Source organism: Lissotriton vulgaris, chromosome 5 (assembly GCF_964263255.1).
Source record: "Lissotriton vulgaris chromosome 5, aLisVul1.2, whole genome shotgun sequence".
In the NCBI taxonomy this organism is placed as follows: Eukaryota; Metazoa; Chordata; class Amphibia; order Caudata; family Salamandridae; genus Lissotriton; species Lissotriton vulgaris.
The window spans coordinates 404,346,790-404,359,414 of record NC_141693.1 but is presented as its reverse complement, the minus strand read 5'-3'; the positions used below and the strand labels follow the sequence as shown (position 1 = coordinate 404,359,414).

General features: G+C 44.0%; 1 protein-coding gene across 11 annotated transcripts in view; it reads left to right on the top strand.

Moving 5' to 3' along the window:
- Positions 1-12,625, top strand: part of ANK3 (ankyrin 3) — a 2,005,091-nt gene that overhangs the window by 1,700,531 nt on the left and 291,935 nt on the right. For 8 of the 11 annotated variants that reach the window (XM_086921757.1, XM_086921756.1, XM_086921765.1 and 5 more), the window contains one exon: positions 2,347-2,453. In XM_086921757.1, coding sequence (XP_086777883.1) covers positions 2,347-2,453 — 107 coding nt within the window. Of the gene's footprint in view, positions 1-2,346; positions 2,454-4,752; positions 4,786-12,625 lie in introns of all 11 variants that reach the window. The other 3 variants (XM_086921764.1, XM_086921763.1, XM_086921762.1) reach the window with 1 other exon arrangement.

The following is a 12,625-nucleotide window of genomic DNA, read 5'->3' as shown; positions in this document are numbered from 1 at the left end:
AGGGCACCTGGGATTTGTGGCGGCGGCTCAGACCCCTGAGTCATACAAACACACATTCTATTTCCTCTGCCCTGTGAAGTTTGTGTTTTCCGTTTGCAGGCGCTGTTCGTTATCACAGCGAGCGGTGCATATGTTTGAGCTGTGACTTTACTCGTATGTTTTTGTGATTTCAGACAATGTATGCAAGGTCGACATTTTTAAATGGTTACCAAATATATGAAAACCTTTGCGCCTGCCAGAAGTGAGCGAGTTAGATTTTAATTTCAGTGGTCTTCTAACTCCGTGATGAGGCACAAATGTTTGCTTTCCTAACACAAGGGACAACATTATCCATGTGTGTCTCCTTCCAGCAACACCCTAGACAGCTGGCAAGTATATCCTTGTCCTAGAACCAGCCGTGTCTCCTGCTGAAAGAAAGGCTCCCAAATGACTGAACACTAACTACAACTCTTAGTGTAAATCACTGGTTTTGGTTAGCAACAAATTAAAGGCTTAGATAGACGTCTGTCATCTGCAGGCGCCATGTTTGAATGATGTCTAAGATATTGTTCGAAGCAAAGACGCAAAATCCCTTTTTATGACTGCTTCCACGGGGTAGGTGTTGCTTAACTTGTAGCAGGCACCTCCTTCCATGGATGTAATTTATAGTATAGAAACTACCTATACTCTGTTTATGTAAACATTTTCAAGTCAAGAAACACTATATCAAATGTAGCTGATCCAGCATAATTAATAGATGTAAGTTGCACAGTTGCATGCGTGATTTAGAGCACATGGGTCACTAAAATAGTTATGTGTACTGTTTCATACAAGCCATTCAAAAGTGCGTTCGAACTCGTTTTCTATAGGCATTGTCCTCAAGCGCTTTTGTAGCCCGCTTCGTGATTTTCACTTTTTTCTATACAAAATGTAAAGAATTTCACTGTAAAAGAAAAGAAGCAGTAAAACCCACTTCCTATACAGAAAAACAAAATACCCTTCATATACCACACTAACATATGGAAGAGAAAAACACTGTCCCAAATGAAATAATTAGAAATGACACAAAATGATATAATAAAATATCTCATCAAATTGAAGCAGCGTCTAAGAAAGTAGGGATTCAGCATACAGCGGAAGTATGGCCTTCCAGTTATAGCAGCTACTAGCCTTTGGCATCCCTGGCACGACCCTTCTTAGCTCTGATCACCGAGTTCAAGAAAGTAATGGCTACGACAGAAAGTAAACAGGGCCGTAAGAAAGCTGTTAATTTACATTTGTTCCCACTCTCTGCCCCATCCCTGCCCCTTCAGCAAGCATTAGGAGACTGTTGTGTAGTCAGGGGTTAACTCGGTGGGTTCAAAAGGTTCATGATGGCACTTCAACTAGATCCGGTATTTTGGAGAATCGACCTAAATGTATGAAAGGTCAGCAGCTTTCCTGAAGTCGATGTCCATTCCAAAATTGAGGCATTAATTTGAAATTATGGAAGTTGAACAAAGGCATTTCAGAACAGAAGCTGCTTTCCTCCTGTACAGAGAACAAAGACTGCTCTTGACCCTGTCAACTCCTATCTACCATAAAGAGAGATGCCTAGTGAACTGATCGGCCATCCGTGGTGTCATAATGCCGTGTACAGGAGTACAGGGGTGCTTAGAAAATAGGACTATGTCCCTCACCAAGAAGGCAGCCTCATTAAATGCCAGTCACCAATCAACAAGTACCTGTAGTTAGATTACCATGCCGGGCACTTAATATTGCGTGTTGAGTTGGCACCCGAATATTTAAAGAGATAAATTAGTTGGAGCATTGCAGAATGCTCAATCAAGTATGAAACATTTCTAACACCGAATTGCCAAATTTGAGATTTACCCAGTTTCTTGGGACGAACTATTTCGAGTTGGGATATATTCGAATGAATATTAGGAAGACAGCACATCACTAGACCCAGAACATGCTTTCTCTTGTGCTGAATTAGTTACACATGGTACGCTTCCTTTATTCCACATCTGAGGAGCTTTACATCATAGATGAGCTCACCTTGCATTGCCTGGTGCATAAATATAATAAATCAACCAGTAATAAAAATGTGCAGTGGTACTGAGTGACAAAATATTAACATACACTCTTTATTACACACTCTCTATGGTGGCCAGACACAAAATATTTCATTAAAGTTTGTACTTTTAGATGTTCCTAAATTGGTATTTTTTTAAGGTTTGAAAACAATGTTTCTGAAGATGCTGATGTTTTTGTTTAGCTACCACAAGTTGTTACTTTTGTTTCACAGCATATGCTTGCTAAACGCAGAAACTTTCTGAAGTTTGCGCATTTTCCTTGCTGATCTATTTCTTTTTATGTTGGTAGCACCAATCGCTTACCAGGGAGTTTGACTCTGATTCTCTCAGACATTACAGTTGGACAGCAGACACCATGGACAATGTGAACCTCGTCTCGAGTCCGGTACATTCGGGGTAAGCCATGTAAACTTTTTCATTGTTTATTTAGCTGATAATATCATGGTACTTTCTAACTTGTATTAGTGCATGGGGTATGTATAAATAAATCAGGAGATATATAAAAGAAACTATCTACATATATTTGAAAAGAGTAAAAGTGATTGCAGACTCTCAAAAGAATGGAATTAGGCACAGACTTTGAAAGGAATGGAAATAAGCCATAGGATGTGTACAGAATGGAAGCAGATGCAAATTAGCCTCCAATGCAGTTTGTTTTAAAACATTTGTCTGTTTTGCTGGGTTACACAACAATCAGGCCCATTTCGAAAGAATAGCTACTAAATATGGCAAATACTTTGAGGTTCGACCACGCAAAAAATCATTATTCTGGTTGTTCAATGTTATTTCATTATTTAAATGATAATACTCCAGAATATAACCAAGGCTACTTTGTAGCACAAGCAAGGAAGTGTAAAACAGCGAAGAACAATTAAGGGAATAATAGCTCAGGAATCGCTACTCAAGAAGTATATGGATGGAGCTTTGGAGCTAATAAAAGTGAACTAGTACAAGAACGAAGGAACCTGCTAAAAGCAATATGTGTTGAGAATTTCAGTAGATTCTTGAAATGGATCGGTTTCTGTGAAAAACCTTAACTTGAGTGTTTTTTCAAAGGATGGAACATTGTGTAGGCCTCTCAGGTCAGAATCAAAGGACTTCCACAGAACTATGGCCAGAACTCCGTTCCCCCCAGGTGTCTTTCTTATGTATTTGAAAATATTTATTGGAGTTGGTCTACAAGGTCTGAAGATATGTCCTGGTGTGTGACTTGATCAATTGTGTGGTCAATTAGCAACGGTAGAAAGGAGTAACACAAGAGGGACGTGAGCACTGTAAACATTACTTTCGCTGCCTGCTTCTGAATTCCAGAATTTCTGAATTGTTTTATTAGGAGACTGTATTGTTATAGTCTGGTCTTGATAGTAGGAGAGCTTCAGTGAGTTTGATCGTATGCTTCAATTGGCAGTAACACAAATACCCCTATATCTTTCTCAGTGTCATGAGTTGGAGCCTAGCATTCCGCACAATGGAAACCACGCCCCACAAACCCAGGCTTTCTACACTCTATAAGTTACTAACTTATCTATTTAATGGTGCAAAAGCCAGCATTGGTTTCATGCATATATTTCCTTCTGGAATTTATGATTACAGCTCCTACAAATATTTTTGCACTTGCACGTTATTGTTGGTACTGAATACATATATTAATTTAGTTACTGTTAAAAATCAGGCATCTGGGATCATCAATACCACCATTGGTTTCCTCAAAGTAGTACCATTTGTCCACTCGGGGTAATTTGTATGTTGTTTTAGTAGTCCTATAAGAAAAAGCATGTCTGGCGGGCTGTTCTTCGACGTTCCCACGACGGTGCCTTTCAACAAGGTACCACAATGGGAATGTCAAAGCCCGTTCTGCCACACGGCATGGACTCTGAAGTCCATGCCATGCAGGAAAGGGGGGTGCCGGCACACGGGGGCACAACATATGCCCCCTGCATGCATTCCATGGGCCTGAGGTACCTACAGGGCCCCCTTTGTTTCTTCCGCCCCACCCTTTTCAATGCAGTCTCACCACCGTGGTTAGGGTTGCAGTGAGGAAACATTTAATATGCTTGGCGGTGCCACTGCCCCAAGACCTCCAAGCCAGAGCCTGGGAACATGGATCCCTGGCAGCTGCGGCGGTCCTCTCAGGGTCCGACCGCCGCACTCTTAATACAGCGGTTGGACCACCGGTGCAGCAGTCCCCGACTGCCACTGCACCTCCACCATGAGTTTGGCAGTCCTATGGATAGGGATAGGTAGACGATACCCTCACATTTGGGGGTTGTAGAAGTGAGAGGAAAGATATTTCCACTGCGGAGAAATAAAATAAGAGCTTGGCTTGCGGGTGCTCCTATGCAGCATATTCAGGCATGTGACCGTCACAGTTCCTGGTGTCCACCCTGGAGTCCATTGTGAATTCCATTGTAGACCGGAATCTACTTCAAAAGTCGGCATAATCGGCTGGAGTGCATTTCCGATTATGTTTTGTGAGTAAATATTATGTTCAAGAGAACGAATGCTATCCTTTTTGCTTTATGTCAATTATTAGAACTGAATGTTAAAAATAATAGTTGCCATACATTATTTTTTCCTTAGTTTGTTATTATTTGCTGACTGTTGCTCATGATTTATCTGACAGAAGTATGTAATTTCCGTTTAATTGTCTTATTCTTACTATTGTGTCTGATTTGATTTGTGCATTACTTTGCAGCTATTTCTCTCCACTTCCCCAGTATGATGCAAGGTGATCAGTCTTAACTTTGTGTGGAGTCTAACTTAGTGTGCATTATTTCTAGCTATTAATCCTTAGTCAATGCCTATACAGCTTTTTGTTTTACATTTACCTGTTGACGTGTCCCGACGAATTGTTGTTATTATTATTTTGTTGTGCGTTGTGATTTGTCCAGAGGTTGCTTCTTAGCACGTCCTTCAAGGAAGAAGTGGATACATTTTAAGCTTTATCCAAAGTTTTAAAATATTCCAAACGAAGAAGATTTAGGATTTGTGTTTACTAATGATGCATGGTGTGTTTTATAACATTTCCTTTGCAGAGTGCTTTGTTAATAGTTCGATGTTTGGTGCCTTTCCCAGGGTTAGTGATATAGAAACTTGGCTGTGCAGCAGAGTTGCATAATAATTGCAGTTATTTCATTGTTTTATATAGTGCGCCAAAACCCTTGACAGGGTGGCAGAGCGCCTTACCTCTTTGCAAAATGAGTTGTCTCATTCGTGCAGAGGTGAGCATTAAAAGTAAATAAAGATGCATGCAGCAAACAATTGCTGTAAGTGCAGGGCAGAGGCATACACAAGAGTGTAAACTCACCATGAAGTTTCCTTAAGACATCCTTATATACCTAATGCTTATGGGTCTGATCGAGGTGTAACCAGTAGAGTCCAGCTGTGGTGATGGGCATGCCGGCAGTAGTAGTGTTCATAGCGGAGAAGAAATCCTAAGCTTATTGCCTCCACTTGTAGTAGTAATCATCTACTGATGTTTCATAATGTACACGTAGGCTCTTCTTCCAGTTGAGTGGTGGTGTGAGGTCATAGCATTGGCAGAGTGCTGTCTTGTGGATGCCCTCATGGAATGTACTATTCTCTTACAAGCCCCCAGTCCCTTCTTCCAAGGGCAGGATCCAAGTTACTGACACTGACCTGAGCTTTACCTTCTTGTGCATGACCAGTGGCTCACTGGTTAGAGGCGGCAGACCCGGGAGCAGAAGTCGGCCAGGACCAGGGTTCAATTCCCGACGCGGCAGGGTCATGGACTTAGGTCAGCGGACTTGATAATTCTTGCTTCGGTGCTTACTCTAATCAGGGGTCCCACTCGGCAACTCTGGGCATTAGCTTGCCTAATCTCCACAACGGCCCCATCAACACCGGGGATGCCTGGGTCCACCTTGGGGACTCCCAGCAGGGACCATCCCACAGGGAAAGCCAGGACGGGTTCCCCAGCGTTATACAGCGCCAGGAAACCTACGGGTAGCAGTGCACTTTACAAGCTCAAACATTAATTAATTAATTCCTCTGCTCCAGGTGCCCCTTGGGACAGTTTTCGGTGTGGTCAAGCATGAGGATAGGACGTGCAGTACTTAACTACTGTGAAATGAAGTATCCGGCTTCATCTTAAGAGATGGGGCCTGAGGGTCCTTGAACCCTCCAAAATGTAAACACCGGGGTGGAGATTGTGGAAGGTTGAGGCCGGCAGTAAGGATAGTCCAGCTCTAAGAATGTATGGTTTTTCTCCTTCCTCTGTGATGTTTTGGTCTGGCGAACATTCCGTGTGGGAAACAAGCAGCGGACAATTCAGAAATACATTGGTTTACACGTGGCATGGCCCCATGCAAAGCATGATTCCTGTAACACCATGCGTTGCCTCCTGCAGCACAAATGGCACAAAGGGCTACTTTTGCAATGAACACAGCGTTGTAATGTGTCCCATGCATGTTTAAGAAGAGGCCTTTAAGATATAGATGGAAAGGTGCATTATTTACTTCACTTTCCATAAATCTCTACCCTTGCACTGATTCATTGATCTTATTTCCATTTTCCTCTGACTGATGCCATACTGTTATTTTCAGATTTGATTTTATTTGCATGAGAAAGTTGTTGACCAATCCCTCTTAGACTTCATCAAATTGTCGTCCAAAAGAATAAATACTTAGCCAATTAGCACATTCTACAATTACCCACATAAAGAAAGAAATTAAGATCTTGATTTTGAAACTGTCAGCGGGTCATTTTCACAGTAGTAGGTGTGGCGCCACTAGGCGGGAATTAGCTCTTCATTGTGACAAGACAAATGGTGAGTCGATGGGGCAAAATTTGCATGGTGGCATTCTCTATGCAAATGCAATTTTATTTGTATTAAAGAGGCAACATACATGAATAAAGATTTAATTTTTTTTTTGTAAATCATTCAAATGCACAATAATAGTCCCGAGATTTTCTTTATCCTTTGTTCTTTATTAATAATAATAATAATACATCTTATAAAGCACCTGGTTACGCCATCTCGGCGTGTCCCCGCGCTGGGTGAGCCACAGCAGCAGACAACAGACTAGAGAACTATGCCACAAACAGGTAGGTCTTCCAATATCTTGCGGAATTTGGTTTCAGAACACTCCAACCTCAGAGAGATGGGTAGTCTGTTCCAATTACTAGCAGCCAGACAGCGAAAAGAACGGCCACCCATTTTCGCCCTCTTTATTTTCGGAATGACCAGCTGCCCCATCCCGCTAGATCTGAGGCATCTACTGGGCGAGGATACACTATCCGATGGCATATCACCAAAGTTTTAAACAGAATTCTTTTCTTGACCGGAAGCCAATGCAACAACATGTCGAGTGCTTTCTTTGAAGACGCTCTCCTTGGCTGCATGAGAGTCAACTTAGCTGCGGCATTCTGTAGAATTTGCAATCTACCCAGGCCCTTAGCAGAGGCCCTCAAATAAATCACATTTGTGTAGTCCAGGCGAGACGTAATTAGAGCGTGTACCAACGTCCTCCTAGCCTCTAATGGGAGAAGATCCAGCGCCTTACGAAGTTTGGTTAAGACGCCAAACCCTTTTCCCACCACTCTCCGGATGTGACCCTCATACGAGAGAGTGGGATCCACCCACACCCCCAGATTTTTTGCCTCCATACAGGGGGTGGGAGTAGGAGCCAAACTCGGAGGCCACCATTCCGAGGTCCAGCTAGAGTTGTTACCTCCTACCACAAGCACCTCCGTCTTGCTTCCATTCAATTTCAGGCAGTTATGATCCATCCAGGAGGAAAGCTCCTGCATACAGGCTCTGAAATTTGAAGCCTCCCCTCCAGGTGCCTGTGATAGGGAAATCAATAGCTGGGTATCATCATGGTAGGAAACTACATCCACTCCAAAACCCTGGACAATCGCCGCCAATTCTTCTTCATACATGAACAAAAGCGCAGCCAATTCATTTTTCCCAATAAGGAGCTTCATCAAGACATGGTTCATTTCGAGAAAAACCCAAACAAGATCATTCTAGTGGGTTGTGGCAAAAACAGCAACCATCTAATGGTAACCGTCATGCAGAGTATAGACTTCGAGTAGTCCAAAACCATGTGTATGCGAGAGCGATGCTCTTTGACTGCTGCGTACACTTTGTTACTGCCAAACATGGCTTGGACTACTGAATTGCGTACGCATTTGCAAGCACCGCTTTCCCACCTTTCCTTGGCACACCATCAAATGCAATATGAAAGGCTTCAGTGATGAGATACAGCCCGAATACCCAATTAAATTGTTCTGAGGCCCAAGCACAACCATAATATGTGCACTGCAGCCTCATATGCTCTGTTATCGCCTCAGCTGGCCACAAAAAGCTTCACATCCCCCAGCAAAGCCATCATATGCTGAGGTGGAGCCTCCCATATGATGGCCCAGCTTCAGATGCTCTAGCACATCACCAGATGCCCAATAGCATCCTGCATTGCAGAGGCAGAATCTCCAGGTACCACCAGTATCTGCCCAGGTATAGCTGCAAATGGACAAGCTCAAATTCGAGTAAAGCCCATCATCAGATGCCCAATTACACTTTGAAATGCCTGCACACATCCTCAAAAACCAGTGAAATACCTTTGTATAAGCAAAGGATCAATATATGTAGAGACGCAGCCACCTGTGGTTATCTAGAGCCACATATGTGTAATGCAACCTCATGTGCACAGGCATGAAACAGTCTTGAAGTAATGAATGTCTGGGCACACTTAGTGGACACTGCTTATAATAGAGTCAGAGCTGCATCCAGAAACCAGCATCACAAGCTCTTGACGGCTGATGTTGTCATGTGGAAGCCGGACCACTCGCGACTTTGCTTCTAGTTTGGGTTTTTGTCCTAGTGGATAATGGTGGCTGTTCTTTGCCGACTACATTAAAAATTCATGCTGCACCTATGTTTTGGATAAAGAAAGCCTAGCTTGAGTTATACTTTGAGTGGCCAATTGCTAGAGCTCCTTCAGGGCCAGGCTATTTCCCAACAGATATCAAAAAGGAGGGACTGGGGACGCATTAAGGTCCAGCATACAAGCTCCCAGTTAGACTGTGTGTACCATTGGAGTATGCAGTTCCTATTGAGAGAAAAAGGAGGCCGGAAGTCAATAGAGAAAACAGATCAGGGGATCAGATTGCTCAGGAACAATAGCTGTCACACACCTAAATGAGTGTCATGCTTCATCATAAGCACCTCCTCGATGGGCCGTTGCTGCAGTGCCCAATGGGCCCCTGGGGGGAGCCCTTTGCCGGAGGTCTTTTCGTTTTGCAGATTTGAAGTTCATGGGGTGGTGCTCTGTGTGTTATGTGAAGTAGATTGGTGTAACGTGAGTTAAAAAATAACTAAGCAGTACCCTAAAATGTTTAATAAGTAGGTTCCCTTGTTATATTTGCAACAAGAAGTGGCTGGAAGTGGATGTGATGGTTAAGTCCAGCTCAAAAAGTAGTGTGGAAAATGGTCAACATGTTTATTGCCACTTGCTGTTGTCCATCTTCGCAATTCATCAGGACCCAGGGACCTAGACTGCAAAATATCAGGTGCGTGTAAGTGCATAACATTATAAGCATCACCCAATCATAATAACCACAGCAGCCTCCGTTCGTGTATGGGTAACGGAGAGAGGCAGCTGTGTATGCCTGAGGGAGTGTGTGTGTGCGAGGGAAAGATAAGTGTGTGAGTGTGAGACATCGCTGTATATCTCAGGGAGAGTGACAGCAGAGTGAGAGTGACAGCAGAGGGAGAGTGACAGCACAGTGAGAGTGACAGCACAGTGAGAGTGACAGCAGAGTGAGAGTGGCAGCAGAGTGAGAGTGGCAGCAGAGTGAGAGTGGCAGCAGAGTGAGAGTGGCAGCAGAGTGAGAGTGGCAGCAGAGTGAGTGAGAGTGGCAGCAGAGTGAGTGAGAGTGGCAGCAGAGTGAGTGAGAGTGGCAGCAGAGTGAGTGAGAGTGGCAGCAGAGAAAGTGAGAGTGGCAGCAGAATGAGCGAGACAGCAGAGTGAGCGAGACAGCAGAGTGAGCGAGACAGCAGAGTGAGCGAGACAGCAGAGTGAGCGAGACAGCAGAGTGAGCGAGACAGCAGAGTGAGCGAGACAGCAGAGTGAGAGTGACAGCAGAGTGAGAGTGACAGCAGAGTGAGAGTGGCAGCAGAGTGAGCGAGACAGCAGAGTGAGCGAGACAGCAGAGTGAGAGTGGCAGCAGAGTGAGAGTGGCAGCAGAGTGAGAGTGGCAGCAGAGTGAGAGTGGCAGCAGAGTGAGAGTGGCAGCAGAGTGAGAGTGGCAGCAGAGTGAGAGTGGCAGCAGAGTGAGTGAGAGTGGCAGCAGAGTGAGTGAGAGTGGCAGCAGAGTGAGTGAGAGTGGCAGCAGAGAAAGTGAGAGTGGCAGCAGAATGAGCGAGACAGCAGAGTGAGCGAGACAGCAGAGTGAGCGAGACAGCAGAGTGAGCGAGACAGCAGAGTGAGCGAGACAGTAGAGTGAGAGTGACAGTAGAGTGAGCGTGACAGTAGAGTGAGCGTGACAGTAGAGTGAGCGTGACAGCAGAGTGAGCGTGACAGCAGAGTGAAAGAGACTCAGCAGTGTGAGTGTTCCAGAGAGAGCAAAGGGTATGCTTGTGCGCTTACACGGTGCACTGACACACAGGAGCTAAAACAAAGAACAGCTGAACACGTGTCTTGGGAGCTTCATGGAGGCAGCCGGCCCTCTGTGAGGGGAGCAGCAAAGAGGCGATGCCCCAACCAATCAAGCGCAACTACTCACACGTGACAGTCTCAAGGGGCGGGTAGGGGGCAGATCCTCTAAGTGCTGGGGTCACTGTAAGATCCAGATCTTGAGGTCCTTGACACCCCGACCCCGGGAGCTGACAGGTAGCCTGTGGAAAGCATGACCCCCCAATCGAAGCACCCCTACCCCGGAACTGACCGGGAGCCCGTAGAAAGCATAAACCCCCAATCGAAGCACCCCAACCCCAGAACTGACAGGGAGCCCTCCCCCCATCGGCTTCGATGTCTAGTGCACGACAAATATGCTATAAAATGATCTGGTGTGAACTCAAAGAGAACCCAAATACAGAAAAAAATCTGCTGTAAACATTTAAGCCGCGTCACGCTATATTTTACTGTAAACCACACTTGAAAAGGTTAATCTAAATAAAAGGGCCGGACCTTAACATAGTGTGAGGCGTTTAAAACGAGCAACAAAAGATGAGAAAGGTAAGATCGGCACGTGCTCCCTTACATGGAAACACAACAAGATGAAAAGATGCGTGTTGTTAGGTCTCACACTTTCATGAACACCCTACAGAGCATCAGAGGTAGCGCCTCATTTCATGAATCAGCCTGAATATTATGCTGTTCAAGCCCGCACCCAGCCCCAGCTAGAGGAGCAGGCTAGTGCAGTAAAAGTTCTGCAATGACATACTTTATCTGTTGACATTGCCAGGGTTGTACGGTCAGGGTATACAAATGATAGGCCCATGCACACGTGCTCGCAGAAGCCTGGAACATCTTAGAAGCATTGGCTTCTAGGACATTCATTTTTGAGTGCCGAGGTATGACAAACTTTGTTGAATAACATCTGTGAGACCTCGAGGTTGCCATAGCAAACTTTCATCCACTTTGCATCTTCTTACAAAGAGGGATTTCTGGCTTGTGGGTCCCCCCATTCCATGTTCCCGGATGCATTTTATTTATTGAATATACCTTGATGGTACAATGAGTAAAACTAAAAAAAACAATGCAATAGGTCTCGCAGTTATGTGAGTTTAAGCTATTGACATTGTAAATAACTATGCCTTTTATTTTTATTTTATTTTTAAAAACTTAAATAAAAGCCATTGTTATTTACAATGCCAATAGCTTAAACTTGCGTAACTGCGAGACCTATTGCATTGCAAATGCTTGTTAAAGAGGAAAGGAGTAGCCGGACTATGCCGATGCACATTAAAATACCAAATGATACCCACATTGTTTAGGCAACAAATTTCATGTTAGCCAACTCGTTGTGATTCTGTTTTACTGCTTGATCAGTAATTTCCCAGTGATTACATCTACATTCCCCCCAAACTTTGTCTCACACCGCTTAGCTGCAATTTATTAAGCTGGGCTTTGGTGTAATCCAGTATTTGATTAACCCTGAATTGAGCTTAATTTTTACATTTTGCTCTATCTATACATTCATTCCTTAGTTCAAACAACTGGCCAACACATTGAGGTTGCAACCTTTATTCATCCCTGTTTAACACATCACTCCCTTTCTGTATAGGAAATAGATGTGCATATATATTTAGTTTGTATTTGCACTGAACCTTTGAAGCTTTTTTCGAACACCTAATGTCATGACTTTAGGGTAGTTCTCATCGCACATTTCTAGCAGTCTAAGTCGGGCAGGTGTTTGGTACTCTTTTGATTGAGTTTGACTGGTTAGCCCAGTAGGCATCAATTGGTAAATAATGACCTTGTGCACAAGTTACTTTTCCCCCAAGCAGTTGCAACGTGGTTGTTCACAAAATAATATATTTGCAGGTGGGTTTGTCTGGCTTGGAATATTATTAGTTTGTTGATGATATAGTGTAGGGC